Source organism: Dendrobium catenatum, unplaced genomic scaffold (genome assembly GCF_001605985.2).
Source record: "Dendrobium catenatum unplaced genomic scaffold, ASM160598v2 fragScaff_scaffold_156, whole genome shotgun sequence".
Classification (NCBI taxonomy): domain Eukaryota; kingdom Viridiplantae; phylum Streptophyta; class Magnoliopsida; order Asparagales; family Orchidaceae; genus Dendrobium; species Dendrobium catenatum.
In genome coordinates, this window is record NW_021318618.1 from 6,212,993 (window position 1) to 6,230,144 (window position 17,152).

Below are 17,152 nucleotides of genomic sequence, written 5' to 3' on the forward strand. Positions count from 1 at the left end.
GGACAAAATAATTACTCCTCTCTCTGCCCAGTTGGAACACGAAGAAGGTAAAGTCGGAAGTGCTGAAGTGATCTTCGCCTGCAGTTTTTCTTTGTGAGGTTAGCTGACACTTTCTCCGTTCATCGCTGAATTTAGGCCGAGATTTCATTTGGAAATGCCTCCTCACCTCTGCAACCCAAAGAGATCGGTGGGTTTCTCCTCAACTCATTATCCGTAACTACGGCACTTTTGCATTTTTTCTGGACAATTTTTCGAGACCTGAAATGTGAGTTTGCGCTGAAAGCGACAGTATATTTTTGAATTAGATCGTCTTCTTGGATGGATTATATTCTACGTTGTTCTCGATGTTGAGGTATATGAAAAGAGGACCGTTTCTTTTGTCTTTTGGGGGAGAGCGGTGATGCAATGGATTTGGGTTTCTAATGCCAACAAAGAGAGGAACAAATGGTTTTTATCTTAGTAGCTTTGCTTTTTGATCGTTTCCTTTTTGTATTTCGCTAATGATTTCGAATGCTACAAACGCGTCTGACTTGATTGATGGTTTACGGAGCTAAAGGAGCTACCTTTATTGGATTCCAATTTAACGAGATAGCTTGTTGAGTTTTTTGGCGGAACGGCGGAATCCTTTCCGAAACTGTGGAGATTTGGGCATTTTCTGCGATCCTAAGCGCCATGAGGAATCTGTTCCTTGCTGAAACCTGCAAGGAAACGCAGCTTCATGTCTTTAATCCTCAGTCATGGCTGCAGGTTGAGAGGGGAAAGGTCTCCAATGTTTCCTCGCATTCTCCGTCTTCTATGTATGTTTTCTCTGCTTCTCTTTCATTTTTTGAACCGTTTGGTGCAATCTTTTTTCTTTTTGTAATGTCTGAAACGTTTAACGGAGCATTCCAATGCAGCGAGTCTCTTATCAAGGTTGCAGAGCCGCCTGTTCTTCCGTTTTTTAAGCCAATTGATTATGTAGAGGTCCTGGCTCAGATCCATGAAGAGTTGGAATGCTGTTTGCCTCATGAGAAGTCAGAATTGTACTTGCAGCAGTTTCAGGTATTTAGGGGTCTTGGGGAGGTTAAGTTGCCTCAGAGTAGCCTGCGCTCTGCTTTGGAGAAAGCTACCACGGTTTATGAGAAGCTCATTTTTGCAGCATGGCTCAAGTATGAGAAAAAAGAAGAAGAACCCATCTCTGATCTCCTTTCATCATGCAGGAAATGTTCCCAGGAATTTAGTATCCTGGATGTTGCTTCTGAAATCCCTATTCAGGCTTCAGAGCTAATGAATAACAGTTTGTCTGGTGAAATAGAGAAATCAAGCACTGTATTCTTCCGTGTTAGAGAAGAGTATATAGCCTGTGATCGGCAAAAGATTGCTAATTTGTCCCATCCATTCCAAACCATGCTTCAAGGGTGCTTTACTGAGTCCATTCAAGAAGTCATAGATATGTCGGAGAACAGTATCTCCCCAATAGGTATGAGGGCAATAAGTGATTTCAGTCTATTTGGAAGTTTAAATGATTCATTATCTGTGGATATTTTATTGGAGATTTTGGTTTTTGCAAATACATTCTGTTGTGAGAGGCTCAAAGTGACATGTGATAGAAAGTTGGCATCTTTGGTTTCTTCAAAGCAAGATGCTGTTGAACTTATGGAATGTGCACTGGAAGAAAATTCTCCAGTTCTTGCTGCTTCTTGTCTACAATTTTTCCTTCAAAATCTTGCTGATTGTCTGCAAGATGAGCAAGTAATTAGGATTTTCTCCACTGCAAATAGGCAACAAAGGTCTATCATGGTTGGTCATGCCTCATTCTCGTTATATTGTTTTCTAAGTGAAGTTGCCATGAATGCTAATCCCATATCGGATGTTGCTGCTTCCTTTGTGGAGAAGTTGGTTGAGTGTGCCGTGAGTAGCAGGCAAAGACAGTTAGCCTTTCATCAGCTCGGATGTGTGAGGCTTTTGCGAAAGGAATATGATGAAGCAGAAAGTCTTTTTGGTTCTGCTGTCGCGGCCGGGCACATCTACTCTGTTGCTGGATTGGCTAGAATTGCTTGCTTCAAGAGTGATAAGCATTTGTCATATGAGATGCTCAGTACTGTAATTTCTTCTTATAATCCTCTAGGTTGGATGTATCTAGAGAGATCTTTGTACACGGAGGGAGAGAAAAAATGGGAAAACCTTGATAAGGCAACAGAGTTAGATCCTACTCTTCTTTATCCTTACATGTTTCGAGCATCATATTTGATGAAGCAGCAAAATGTGGATGCTGCTCTAGTGGAAATTAATCGTGTTTTGGGGTTCAAATTGGCTCTAGAATGTTTAGAATTACGGTTTTGTTTATATTTGGCACTTGAAGATTATAGATCCGCACTGTGTGATGTACAAACAATCCTCACATTGTCTCCAGATTATCGAATGTTTGAAGGACGTGTAGCTTCTGTGTTATTACAAATACTTGTTCAAGAACATGTTGAGCAGTGTACAATTGCTGATTGTTGGCTTCAACTTTATGAGCGGTGGTCAACTGTTGATGATATTGGTTCTCTTTCAGTTATCTATCAAATGCTTGAGATGCCCTATGCTGCAAAAGGTGTTTTATATTTTAGACAATCTCTGCTTCTCCTTAGGTATCTACTGCAACTGAATATGATAATAAATGCGTCTTTTTTACTTCAATAGTTTGTAACATGTTCATGTATGCTTTTACTATGTATTATAACCAAAGCACACATGCACACTTGTGGATAAGTGGCTTTTGTGGAGTACTTAAAATTTGAAAGGAAATCCTGCAAAGTGTCTCATGGGATTCTCCATGAGTTTGAGAAAGCTAATGTTCAGTTGGAGTGCTAAGGTCGCTGTACAAAAAGTTGTGGGATTTGTGGGAGTGAATTTGGCGTGGACTAGCTTTTTGTGGCAGATTATAAAGGTTAAGAAAGTGGCTTGGTCTTATAATAGAAACTCAAACGAGTATAGTTCAAATATGTTAATGGATGCCCCTTAACCATAGGCTCAAGCCTATTAGATACAATAGAAAAGGACTTGATGATTTTAATGCATATATTAGGCTCAATATACAATCCTATACCCAAAAATATGTATGGTTAACAAGCCATCCACGCGTAACTCTTAGCTATTTAATTATCTAATGTTTTAAAAAATATTCAAGAGTTTTTTTTCTACACATATTAGGATGGAGGGTATTTATGCCATCCATTTAGATGTGTCATCATTCTCTTAATCTTAGTGTGGCTAGGCGAGCTAGTGCTCGCCTAGGAATTTGAACAATGTGGTATGAGGCTATATTGCCTTGTTTCTCATAGGTGGGTACCATTACTAACACACTAGTTAAGCGAGTGCCTTCTTTAAGGCTCCAATTAGTTAGGCATGGTGGGGGAAGTAAAACATACTGCGGGTACAAACATGATAGATAAAATGCAGCGAAAATAAAGAACATCAGGATTTAACGTGGAAAAACCTGAAATCGGGAAAAACCCATGGAGCCACAATGCACCGAGAAATTCACGAAGAAAATTTAGGAGAAATACTACAGATCTCTCTTCTTTATCACTCTCTCCTTTCTTCTTTTCACCCTTGCACCGTTCTCACACTAGAACATACAAAGAGAAACTTACAAAACCACCAAGTGATGCAACCCTTAATGAAAAATGAGAAAGAAAATTGCCAGTCCATTTTGCAGCGCTGCAACCAGCAACTCTCTATCTCCAGTCTGCTTGACAGTGCTAGGATCCGGAGAGCCATAGCACCTTGCCGCCCTCTGGTAGCGCTAAAGTGCTGATGTTTCGAGCGACGTTTCGAGCGACGCAACGCTCCGCTCTCTGTCTTTCTTGAAGAAAACTATGCAGCGTCGGGTCGCTCTAGTACACAATGCCGTAGCACTGTACAGTTGTACGGTTGCACCCAAACCCAAGTAGGGGGAGGACCCCCTACAACCCCCAGCGCGCTCAACAAAATGAATTGATGTCCGGGGCAATAGTACAATCCAATTGATCAACACAATCAAATTCCACTGAGACAAGTGTTAGAAAGATGACTGCTAGCAGTTAGCAAAAATTCAGCAATGATTATGTTGCTTCTAGGGTATTATGATTCTTCCATATTCGAGTTATGAAAATATTCTCTTAGAAAATGTTGGCTAAGTTTGCATACAACCCCTCTCTAAACATTGAATTAACTAGAGCTCTATGTATCAGGCACGCCCTTTTTTAGTAATAACATTCACAGAAGATGACATAGTTTTTGATGATGAAAATGAGGCTTGTAGTGACGTGGAAAGAGCATCAAGAGTTGAAGAAATAAGAAGGCACATTGGGAAACAAGTTAGATCAATTCATGTTCTAGAGTGGTCAATCTTAAGGAAGAGAAATATGATTTTGAGATGAAATTAAAAGAGATGGTAGGTTACAAATCTAGTGATAAAAAATAAATTACGGATGTTAACGAAGATGATACAGATAATAGTGAACATTAAAATATCCTTAGGTGCATTATTAAGGTCATTAATTTAGTAAATTTTTCTTACTTAAAATGTGATGGAACTTAAAAATTTATTATTTTTATCCGAAATAATTTAATGCAGAGAGTTGTTATGTACTCGCAAAACTCTTCTTCATAATGAAATTAGGCGTATTAGATGAAATTACTGTTTATTTCTTCTTACTTGGGAAAATTTTATTATTTCATCCAAAATAATTTAATGTTGCAAGTTACACTCTTAAAAGTCTTCTTCATTATGAAAGTAGGTGTATTGGATGAAAAAACTATTTGTTTTGCGAGGCTTACTTTGCTTGGGCAAGCGCCTAGCATCTCAGTCTTTACTCTTTGAGGGCACTTGTTTTTTTGATGTCACGGCTTAGTTTTTAGATGCAACCTGATTTAGGTTTCATTTGAGATGGCTTTCTTACTGCTTCTTAAAGCAGCTTTTTAGTATAAAAAAATTAATTTTTTTATTAAAATGCTGCTTCAAGAAGCAGTAAGAAAGCCGTCCCAAACAAAGCCTTATTTAGCCTGAAAAACCATGCGTATCTTTTATTCTCTATTTGGTGATGTAATATGAAGATTCTGTGATTTTTGTTGATTTAGGTTGAACTGTCCTGAAGCAGCAATGCGAAGCTTACAGCTTGCTCGTGAGCATGCAACCAGTTTACATGATCGGCTGGTGTATGAGGGATGGATTTTATATGATACAGGTCACCGTGAGGAAGGGCTGCGCAAAGCTGACGAATCGATCTCCATCCAAAGGTCTTTTGAGGCCTTCTTTTTGAAAGCCTATGCTATGGCAGATTCAAGTACTGATCCTTTATGTTCTACAACTGTTATCTCACTTCTTGAAGATGCCTTAAGATGTCCTTCTGATAGACTTCGAAAGGGTCAGGTATTTTTTATGCACTTCAACTAATCTATGCTCTATTACAGATCATTCTTTAAAAAACGTTTAATGTGAATTATACCAAAAGTTTTTGCTGGTTTTGTTCTTATTTTTGGAATGTGTTGGTTGTTTGGTTAATGTTAGTTCATTTTGTTTTCTCCCGTCAAAAGCTTAAGTGTTACTTTGTTTAAAATTTAAGCTTCTGAAGTTACTAACACTTGTGGTTGATTCTGGAGTATTAAGATTTTTATATTTGAATGTTGTTCTCAATATAATGTTGTTGGGAATGGAAGTAAACACCGCAACGAAACAAACAAGAAAAATAGAAATGCAGCGTAAAGTAGAAGACACTAGCATTTAACATGGAAAAACTCAAAATCGGAAAAAAAAAAATACTATGGAGCCACACCACACCAAGAAATCCATTATGAAAATTGGGAGAAATAAGTACAGATCTCTCTTTTGCTTCTCTTCTTTCTTACACTGCTCTCACACTCTAAACACAAGGGAAAACAAAGAAGGCTCCATGATAGCGTCAGAAGAACCCATCACAATGCTGTAGAGGGCTGGCAACACCTTCAAAATTCTGTTTACGAAAACATGGACTCAACAAATAAGAAAACTGTGGAGGGAAGTCTAAATGTTGAATCTTAGTCGGAGGGGAGGGATGTATTCCTACCATATTCATACCTAAATACGTATATACATATGAAGCATTGTTTTAATATTTTCTATGCTTGTTGTCTCCTCTGGGAGATCACATTTGAGGTGTTGTTTTGATGACAGTGTTATTCTCATGGTGTTGTTGGTTGCATTATTTGTTACACATAGGTTGTTAAGTTGTTTTTCTTTGCCAATGCGATGGAAGCCTCGTTGACTTTATATCAAGGCACTAAATGCTCCTTGCAATCCACCATCTTATCTTCAGTGTTGGTATGCCCAATCTATCATGTCAGATCAAGCATGTCGGTCTTAACCTTTCATTTTGCAGGGCAATAATGGTGGAGGCGACTTTATATAAGAACTTGGATGGCATGTAAATCCTTTTTGACTGTTCAAATGATTGATCTGTTTAGCTTTGACTGTACATTTTTATCAAGCTATGAACTTAGCTTGGATATGTCATTACATGAATATTTAAGAGCTGCAAAAACTAGAAATTTTGATATTCATAATGCAGGCCTTGAACAATCTTGGTAGTGTATATGTTGATTGTGGGAATCTAGATCTGGCTGCAGATTGCTATATGACTGCCCTCAGGATTCAACACACCAGAGCTCATCAAGGACTTGCTCGAGTCCATTTCCTCCAAAATAATAGAAATTCAGCATATGAGGAAATGACCAAGTTCATAGAGAAGGCCAGACACAATGCCTCAGCATATGAAAAGAGGTCTGAGTACTGTGATCGTGAGCTAACAAAAGCTGATCTGCAGATGGTGACCAAATTGGATCCGCTGCGTGTTTATCCCTACAGATATCGAGCTGCAGGTTAGATCACTTAAAACATTTTCTTAATATGCTTGTTGTCTATGTGGAAGTTTTTGATAGGAGGAACCGGCCCAACCGGCCTGTCCAGGGTCGGTTCGTGTTTACAGTAGGCGGGCTAGTCCCGCCTCCCCTATGGATGCCGCCCACTATTTTGTGTCCCACTAGTCAAATTAAATTCAAATTTGAAAAGGAGGGGGCGGCTTGGACTTGGGAGGGAAATTTGTTAGGAAAGTTATTGTATTAAATATCTCGAGATGTTTTAGATTTAGGTTATGTTTTGATTTGTTCTCTATTAGGGTTCTTTAGCGACTTGGGTTCTAGACTCTTTTTTCTAGAGATTTTGGAGAGACGATCCTCCTCTCAAATTGAGGATCTCTTGTATCTTGTTTTCATTCTTGTTTGGCTTTGATTTTCCTACCGCAATCTATCGTTTTGGGGCTGATGTCACCCAGATTTTGCATTTTTCTCGCTGTTTTTCACCAATTGGTGATAGGTTTGTGATGTGAAACGTACTTCCAAGGATGATTAACTTAGGGAGTTTGCACGCTTAATGTTAGAAGCCATAATAATCATATCTTCACAATGAATGCTCTAACGACAAAAGAAAGCACTAGGAGCGGTAAAATAAGCTTAGGCCGAATCACGCGCGTAAAAGCTAAGATCATAAAACAAGCACGTTAATCTGATGTTGCATACATGGATGATTTTCAACAAGAGATCCTAGTTTAACAATAAGATTAGCCACAATGCAAAGATCCCTCACTTCACTCTCTAGCTTACTAAGTTTTTTAGCGGAGGATAATCAACATAATCTTCATGGATCCAAAATAACCACAAGCGAGAAGTGGACTAGGAAAATAAGAGATTTCGAGGGAGAGTTTACCTAATGGGAAGACAAGAAAGCCCTCTTAATTGCTGTTGGATAGCAGCCGAATCTTCTCTGGTGCACTGGACAACCTAATACTTTGCTGAAATGTTTTGGATTGCAAGCCACAATCTCTGGACAGCACCCACGGAAGTTTGGACAGCAGGTTTTGGGTCTTGGGAGTTCTGGACAGCAACTCGTAGGCTTCTGGATAGTATCATTCAAGTTTCCAATACTCAGGATAGCATATGACACCTGTCCAAGAATCTGGACAGCAAACTGGAGGAGGGAATTTCAGGGATTTCCTCCCTCTGGACAGCAAGGGGACGAGCAGAATAATCTGGACAGCCTCCAAACAACGCCCAGAAAATCTGGACAGCAGCTCTCAATGTTCGGAAGAATTTTGGACAGCTTTGATAGGGTGTTGGGAGCCTTTGGGCAGCAAGCTCTGGCCTTCAGCAGTGCAGAACAGCCAGCCAATATGGCTGGAAGATGGGGACAGTCAGCAGGAATCTCTGGGAAGGGAGGAAAATGTGAGAGGAGTTTTGGGAAGTGGCGGTTAGGGCTGATAATTGTAAGGGGAATTAATGAGATTAACTTGGGAGAGAGAAAAGTCAAACAAAATTTGAAATTAATTCTCAAATTTAATAAAATTGGAGGGAAGGAAATTCAAATGAAAGGATTAATGGGAGGTGAGGAATTATGGGAGGTAATTAGAGAGTCTTAATGGAGAGCAATTAATGAAAATCGGAGAGAGAGGGGGGAAGATTAAGTGGCCGGCCATGTAGGGAGAGTGGAGAGGGAGTTAATTGCTTAGTATGTGGGGCCCACAGAAATTACTAAAGGTTTTAATCAAATATGAAATTTTAATTCAGATTTCATTAGATGAAGGAGTTTCCTAATTGAAATTTATTAGGGAGGGAATTATTTGAATTCAAATATTGGATTGAATTCAAATTAATAAACCTTCCTAATTGGGAGGATTATTTTAGGAAAGTATTTATGGGGCTTAGAATTTTGAATTTCAAATTCCATGGGAGAGGGAGAGGTGGCCGGCGGCATAGGGGTGGAGATGGTGACGGGCCGTGGTGGAGATGGTGTCTTTGGGAGGGGTGGCCGGCGACTGGGTAGGCCAAGGCAGCCAGCGGGTTGGAGGAAATAGGGGCTTGAGGTGGAGGAATTTGGGAGAGAATTTGGGTGGTGAGAATGGCCGGCGGTGGAAGCTATGGACGTAGCGGGTGGAGAGGGAATTCGATGCAAGAAGAAAAATAAAAGAAAAAGAAGATAAGAGAACCGCGAACCTTGGAATCCACCAAGATTGACGGGTATTGCTTTTTCCCCACTTGTGCCTCTCTTCTCACGAACTCACTAAGAGATCATTCCAAGAGAGAGAACTTAGAACTCACAAAGAGATCCATAAGCACAAATTGAAAATTTCATATCAATATTCATCATCCTCAAATTACAAGAAACTAGCCTATAAATAGGCCACATGAAGAGAAAAGAAATAAAAGACTAAAATGCCCTTCGGGCTACAACACTACATGACCACCCATAAAGGTAAAAAGGAAAAACAACAAAATAAAATAAAACACATAAATAAATAGACTCAAGATTGTAGCCGTTGATCTCCGATGTCCTCATCAGTTTGCTTGCAAACTCAAGTATTACCCTTAGGTTACTTGCGAACTCAAGTATTTCCTATCAGTTTTCTTAACTTATTGACATTTGTCAGAGATATTAACATTATGTGGTTAAATCTTTTTTTTTTCTTGACATGCTTTTAAAGATTTAAGGCTTCGTATGGGACGGCTTTCTTTCTGTTTCTTAAAAGTTTTGTACTAGGAAGCTACTTTAAGAAGCAATAAAAAAACCGTCCCAAACCAAGCCTAAATCTCTCAATTTACCGCATCTTCTACTCCAACTTCCCATTCTCAACTTGTGCACCATAGTCGAGCAGATGGTTCTTAAAGCTCCTTGTTTAGCTGCTGTAGTAGTGACTCTGCTTCTTCTTTCTTATGGCAGTGCTGATGGATACTCAACATGAGGAAGAGGCCATTGCCGAGCTCAGCAGAGCAATTGCCTTCAAAGCAGACCTCCATCTGCTCCACTTAAGAGCCGCCTTCCACGAGCATATCGGAAACATGGCCGGAGCTCTTCGTGACTGCAGGGCTGCCCTCTCTGTGGATCCTAACCACCAAGAAATGCTAGAACTCCATAGCAGAGTGAACAGTCAAGAACCATGAACGAAATACTTACATCAATAGAACCGTCTTAAATACTGCAAATTCTTGGTTCTAGGCCCTTAACAGCATCTGCATTCTTTCTTTTTTTTCTCTATCCTCTAATTAAGAAAGCTGTCCCAAATGAAGCCATAGCCTGCCCATGGTAAAAAAATAAATTAAAATTTTAAGAAATTTGAGAGTTTTTGAAGCTATTGGATTTGATTTAAGATGATTGTGATGTTAAATGTAATGCTATTTTTAATTGATTAATCAAATATTATGTATGTTTCAAAATATATTTAATAATTTTAAGATTTTTATTAAAATAATTTTTGTCATGTTATGTTCAATAAATTTTATTAAAAAAAAAGTTATAATATTTTAATTAAAATTTAATTAGAATGAAAGTTAATTTAATGACTTCTAAATTCATTGCAGTCATTCATTTAAAAATAAATATAATAATTTTAAAATTCATTTTGATTAATTTAGTAATCATTTAAAAATTTTATGACTTATTCTATTTATCTTAAAAAGATTTTTTAGGAACGATTAGATTCATTTGATGAGAAAATGGTCGAGATATTTGGACAGAGCCATGGTTTTCCAAAAGGAGCTGATCAAATAATAAAAATACTAGCAACATTTTATTCCAATTGGCAGTTTTCTAGTTACAGATAAGGTTAGAGAGAATCATCTAGTCTTAGATGATTTGGTCACAAAAAACTCGTCCTAGATGATTTGGTCATAAAAAATGTCGGTCTTTCGATGACCCAGTTGTGAGATTAGATGTATTAGATGCGGCATATGTTAAGAAAATTTAAAGATAGATTTAAAAAGAATTGGTTAGAAAATATTAGAAATATTTTTTTATTAGATTTAAATGAGAATTTAACTCTTAAATCTTAATAGATTAAAATAAAGAAAAATGATTTAAATAGCTCACCCTACAGTGGGATAAAAACTTATGTTGTTGTTTGTCTTGTTATTGTTGTTTGCAGTTCTCGATTCTTCAATATTAGACTATGATTTTGTTTGGGGCGGCTTTTTTTCTGCTTCTTAAAGTAATTTTTTAATATAAAAATTTTATTTTTTACTAAAAATATGTTTCAAGAAGCAACAAAAATTTATTCCAAACTAAGCTTAGGCCACCTCTATATCATTGTTTTTTTTTTCTTTTAAATTTTTTTTTTACTGAAAAATAGTTTTATAAGGCTAAATTTAATGAAAATGAGCACATGGGAGAGATATTTCTCAATTTTTATGGTCTCCATAAAGAGAAGGAGAGCACCGCAAATCATCAACCGAAGCATCCAGAAAATATATAAGATAAATTACTATGCACAGCAGCACATTCAAAGAATTAACAAAGGAAGTTACAGCCCTTGGATTTTCAGTGTATTTGCTTTAAGAGCTGTGCTCGATGATTATTTGCTGACCTTCCAAAAATACGGAGTTCAATTTTTAAAGCAAGTTCAGGATATTTAAGCACTTAAACTTCTACAGTGTGCCATCACTGCATATGATTATAAGCCTTGCATTGCAATCGGTCGTCTTGCGAAGAACTTCAAATCTGGGAGTAAATCATCGCTTCAATGGCACCCGAGGCATGTATTTCAGTTCTCTTGCTAATCGATAATTGGATTTCTTTTGAAATAGTTTGAATTTTGCGAAGTTTGCGCACTTTTATTTATCTATATTTCTTTCACGGTGGATGGCTCTGCTGATTTCGTAACTAATCGAAATAGGCTTGGTTGATCGAAGAGAGCGCAGAGGATCAAAGACCTCCCAACCACCGAAACCCTAAGGAATTTCTCTCTCTGGATAAGCTCGCAGGTTGTTTTTTTTTTTTTTTATTATCGATGGTTAAATGATTGACTTAGCTTTCTTGCAATTAGCCTTTTGTTCAAAGATGATGACTGAAGCTACTTCTAATTTTTTGATGACAGGGATTTGTCTTGCTTTATCGTTAATAGCTATTAATCGCAAAACTGTTTTGAATCATTGATATGTCTCTGGCATGCTTACTTATGAATGGAATTATTAAAAACTTAATGCCAAAACTGTGCAGGATGCTAGTATATGCCAGTAGGTGTAATTTGGATAAAGAGTGGGTCAGTTAGGCTTAGGTTCTTACAAATGGCTGCTAAACTTGCCCTATTCCTGGCTCAATTTTGCTTCTCTTCAGTCTGGATCGTCGTGATCTATTTGGGTTCACTAGTAAGATTGAAGGGGCACCGAGTTCATTTAGGCCTGCTTTGTTTGGGCTTCATTACTGTGTTTCCTGTTCAAATTGATGAAAAAGTTATTGCTTTATTGTTTGTTAACGACTTTTTTATAATAACTTTTCCTATACCTCTGTGTTTCTGCTGATTTGAAAAGAAAAAAAAATTCTGCTTATTCGTTCTAATACCTCCGTTTAAAAACGAAAAAAAGGAAGAGTTCTCTTGCCACCAGACTCCTCATTGACCTCTGCCGGACTTCAGCCTGGCCGCCGACTATCGCCGGACTTTTGCCCGGCTACAGATGAACACCGAATTTTTGCCTGACCACCAACTGACGCTGGACTTTTGTCCATCGTTGGATTTCTACCCGTCACTGGATTCTATCCGACGGTGGATTTCGCTCGTCGCCGGACTCCTGTCCAACGTCGAACTTTCATCTGTCGCCGAACTTCTGCTCGTCTCCGAATTTCTACTCGATGCCAGACTTCCGCCCGTCACCGGACTTCTGCCCATCGCCGGACTTCCGTCAGACTTCTATCTGACGCTAGACCTTTGTCCTTCGCCGTACTTCTACCCGATGCCAGACTTTCGCCCGTCGCCAGATTTGTACCCGTCGTCGAACTTCCACCCGTCGCCGTACTTCCGCCCATCGCCACTGGACTTCTACCCGTCGCCAAATTTTCATCAGACTTCTACCCGACGCCAAACTTTTGCCCGTCGCCTGAATTATGTCCATCGCTAGACTTTTACCCGACATTAGACTTGTGTCCGTCGCTGGATTTTCGTTGGACTTTCGCCCGTCGTTGGGCTTCTGTTGGACTTCTATCTGATTCCAGACTTCCGTCCATTATTGAACTTCTACTTGACGTCGGAAATCCGCCCATCGTCGGACTTCCGACCTCCGTCACCAGATGACTACGGTCCATCCGGCCTACATCGCCCGCTGACTATGGTTCTACCGACCAAACAAATATATTGATAGTGATTCTTTTATGTCCTATCATGTAATTCATTTTATATAATGTATATTTTTTACATCAAGCCAAGAACTTCCCCTAAGGAAGAGCCTCATTCGAACTGGTTCAGACCCTGTGATTTTATCCCTTTTTAGGATTTTTCACATAAAAATCTTGGTGCTTCTTATAAATACTGCACCATCTCTTTCATCTGTTTTTGTACTGGATCTTCGTACAACACTAAGATGTTAAATTTTATACTTCTCTACCACCGTGAATATTCCAGGACGCAACAGAGAATTTGCAGGATTAAGGAGAAGGCAAACAATGTTTTTTTTTTTCCAACAGAAATTATAGGTCCTTTCTTTTGTTTAGAAGCCCACTTTGAAAATGAACCTTGTCTAGTTGGAGGATCTATATTAAAGAGATGGAGGATTTACATACATAGCACTCAAGAGATTATATTATTTACATATTTAACACCTAAATTTCACCATATATATAACGTAGCACTCATTTTAAGTTTCTTAACCACCTTCACAAAACCCTAGCCGAACCATGAAGTGACAAATAAGTTGTGATGTAATCTCGCAAGGAGTGGTATCAATGAGACTGATAGCATGTAAATGACAAAGAATGCAAGAAAGTTGTAACAAAATCTCCTTGGTAAAGGCATCAATTTGATCAACGATGTGCAAAGAGATGAGGAAGTCGTAACAGAATCTCGCTAATTAGGGCAACATTGGGATTGACATCGTACTGACAAATAGAGAAAACAGGAAGTCACACTGGTGGGATAGGCTGCATATGGATGGGATTTAATGGAGAGGTGAGGAGGGCGTTAATTTTCTTGTCATTTAGATTTTTTGAGTTCTATGAAAATAAATAATGAAATTTTGACATTAAATATACAAATGATATAGATTTGAGTTCTATGTATTTAAATCCCGCTATAGAAATCTATTGTCTAAATTAAAAAATAAATTATCCTCGAGATAAGTAAATGCTGTATGAATAAATTATTTGATGGGAACAAATTTGCATGTTTATTGTGTTTTCATTATTTGATTCATCTGCTTTGCCTGTCTTCTCTATCCTAACATTTCAATTATTTCAGAAATTGGTGTTGTCTATTGGCATTTGGATCCAAAAAAACCTGAGAGCGAGGAAGAACTGAAAAAAATTCGAGAAGCTGGTGGATACAGTTACATGGTTTTCACTCAACCCCTCAAATTTCATGATAACTAATTTCCTTCTCTTTGCAAGTCGATATGTCATTTTAGTTTCTTCTGTCAAACCTACTGATCTCAGGATTTCCTTGAGCTTGGCCCTGGGAAAGTAGAGAACTATGAGGAAAAGCTAAAGAATTTCTACATAGAGCACATGCATTCTGATGAAGAGATTCGTTATTGTTTGGAAGGTGGTGGATACTTTGATGTTAGAGACAAAGGCGACTCTTGGATTCGCATCAGGATCAAAGAGGGTGACATGATTGTATTACCGGCGGGCATCTATCATCGATTTACATTAGACACGTCCAACTATGTTAAGGTATGTCTCATCTTTATGCTAAAGAACAAGTTCTTAACATTTTCTATTTTATGACTTCGCGTGGGCTTTCAATATAATAAAAAAAAGGGAAAACTTATTTCCTGCCTTATGAGGTTAATCATGTAATTTAAAGGTTTAGTTAGCTATGCCCAAGTATATTCAGGAAGGTAATTAAGACCTCATTTGGAATGATTTTCTTATTCATTTTAGAAGCAACTTTCTAATACAATTTTTTTTGTACTAAAAATTGTTTTAGAAAGCAACAAAAAAGTCATCCCAGACAAAGCTTAAGGTTTCGTTTGGGATGACTTTCTTACTGCTTTTTAAAGCAGTTTTTTTGTACAACTAATAAAATTTTTATACTAAAAAGCTGGTTTAAGAAACAGAAAGAAAGCCGTCCCAAATGAAGCCAAAGTTTCAAACATTTTGACTGTCTATGTAATGAGATGTTGCACAAACTCATTCTAAACTTCAGCTCATGCCTTGATATTATGATATGAGATTCAAAACCAAAAAAACAAATATGATTAATGATGGAATTTAGATATGTTCTGACATATGTACAGATAGCTTTTAGCAAGTTTTGTGACTTAGATGTAGCTTTTGGTTTTTGTTCAGTTAATGAGATTGTTTATTGGGGAACCTGTTTGGACCGCTTACAATCGCCCTCAAGATGATCACCCGGCAAGGAAAGACTACGTAAATAGTTTGATGAAGCATTCTGAAGTTTCTTTGGGGGCTTATTGATTAGCTGCATTATATATATGGGCGATGCTGAATAATGAATACTGGGAACTGTGCTTGAACGTGGAATAGTTGTGCGCCTTTTTAATTTTGTACTATGACACTGTTTTAAAAAGTAGTAAGAAAGCTGTCCAAACGAAGCTTATGTCACTTATGTTTGTATATGTTCTTCATGTTGTTTTAATTTGGGTTGGATTTGAATCGTCTGTGTTCAAATTTGATTATTTTGTATGAAAACTAAGTTTGGTTCATTAAAATGTTAGATTTAGAGAGCTAAAGTTCCTTCCTATTTTGCCTCTTTTTAAATATATCATGAAGATGAATACTGTAAGGTAAAATAAGTAAATAAACCTACACCAATATCATGCCTCTCAGTGCTCAATCTTCCTTCTACAAGTTACTTTTTCATCTGGTTCTCAAGTTGAACTAATTATATTAGTATTTTAATATCTCTCTTAGATTTTTGTAGATTATTTGATCTTTAGATGATTTTGAATGTCTTATTGTATCAAAAAAATATCATGTGTTTGAAACCCCTAAGAAGGCTCATGTGAAAATTATTTTCATCCTAAAATCTTATCTAAATTATGATGCATATCACTAAAGAATAACAAAAAAGAAGATAGAAACATAGAATAAAGAGAAAGCGATGAGAGAGAGTTATTGAATATCTCAATCTTTACTCCCTTTTCTCTTTGTTTTAATAAAAACCATTGAAATATTTACTTATACGATGGAATATCAAAGATGAAGAATTGAACTGAAATTAATATGATTTATTATATTTACAATTTTCTAAATGAATACTATGATACTTTTTTATATAGCTCAATTCTTCTACAAGTATTTAGCTCAAAGTCGTCTCAAGTATCGAATTCTCGTCTTATATCTCTATCTAATCTTTAAGTAATACAAATGTGTTTGTTCTGTTGATTGAGAGCTTTGGTTATCGACTAAGAGGTCTTGTGTTCGAGTTTTACGCATGTGATATGTGTATGAATTTATCTTAATTGACCTACAAATCCCTAAAAAAAGAACAATTTTAAGTAATGCAAATGATGAGGGAAGTAAAGCAACTTTATAAATAGTCCCACACGTCAGGACCAGCTAAGAACAAGAAAATTTAAGATACTGACTTGGGACACTTTGTAACTTAGCCCACTAAGTTCACGTGGGTGATAGTCCTATTTTTTTTTGATTTTTTTTTGAACAAATTTAATAGTAAATTCACACATAATGTATATAGAAAATTTCAAATTAAATATATATATTGAAACCTAAACTTCTGAGTAAGATGAGCTGCATGTGTTTGTAATTGTTGCTGATGGGAAGTAAAGCAAGAACAAAATAAATAAGAAGGAAGAATGATGGAGAAGAATAGTGAGATTTAATGTGGAAAAAATTGAAAATGAGAAAAAAATTATAGAGCCACAATACATAAAGAAATCTACTCTAAAAATAGGAGAAATTTTATAGATTTTAGCATTCATACTCTCATCAATCATCTTGAGACAAGAATACAAGAGCATCTTATTTTTGGCTTATTCAATTGTTCTACTCCAGAGGGAGGAGACCAAAAATGAAGAAGTCCAATTTAATATCAGTATTGACAAAGAAAATTAGAGTTGATGTCAACATTTAGTATTTATTAGTATTAATTATGAAATTCATTTTAATTTTTTAATAAAAAATAAGATAAATGTTTATATAAATTATTATTTTCCT

The 17,152-nt window shown here is 37.0% G+C and overlaps 2 protein-coding genes across 2 annotated transcripts; both read left to right on the forward strand.

The window, feature by feature from the left end:
- On the forward strand, positions 1-10,057 carry LOC110096466 (ETO1-like protein 1). The gene is made up of 6 exons (XM_020822440.2): positions 1-47; positions 136-797; positions 897-2,612; positions 5,086-5,377; positions 6,552-6,861; positions 9,752-10,057. The coding sequence occupies exons 2-6, from the start codon at positions 673-675 to the stop codon at positions 9,970-9,972; spliced, it is 2,664 nt and encodes an 887-aa protein (XP_020678099.1). The 5' UTR covers positions 1-47; positions 136-672; the 3' UTR covers positions 9,973-10,057.
- Positions 10,058-11,369: 1,312 nt separating this feature from the next.
- LOC110096467 (1,2-dihydroxy-3-keto-5-methylthiopentene dioxygenase 1-like) lies at positions 11,370-15,629 on the forward strand. The gene is made up of 5 exons (XM_020822442.2): positions 11,370-11,558; positions 11,700-11,787; positions 14,250-14,344; positions 14,444-14,683; positions 15,302-15,629. The coding sequence occupies exons 1-5, from the start codon at positions 11,547-11,549 to the stop codon at positions 15,428-15,430; spliced, it is 564 nt and encodes a 187-aa protein (XP_020678101.1). The 5' UTR covers positions 11,370-11,546; the 3' UTR covers positions 15,431-15,629.
- Positions 15,630-17,152: the final 1,523 nt, after the last annotated feature.

Excerpts from the sequence above, each read along its gene's own strand:
- LOC110096466 (XM_020822440.2), top strand. The coding sequence starts at position 673 with ATGAGGAATCTGTTCCTTGCTGAAACCTGCAAGGAAACGCAGCTTCAT. Across the intron at positions 2,613-5,085 it reads CAATCTCTGCTTCTCCTTAG|GTTGAACTGTCCTGAAGCAG; the intron begins GTATCTACTGCA and ends TTGTTGATTTAG. Across the intron at positions 5,378-6,551 it reads ATAGACTTCGAAAGGGTCAG|GCCTTGAACAATCTTGGTAG; the intron begins GTATTTTTTATG and ends TTCATAATGCAG.
- LOC110096467 (XM_020822442.2), top strand. Across the intron at positions 11,788-14,249 it reads CTCTCTGGATAAGCTCGCAG|AAATTGGTGTTGTCTATTGG; the intron begins GTTGTTTTTTTT and ends CAATTATTTCAG. Across the intron at positions 14,345-14,443 it reads CTGGTGGATACAGTTACATG|GATTTCCTTGAGCTTGGCCC; the intron begins GTTTTCACTCAA and ends TACTGATCTCAG.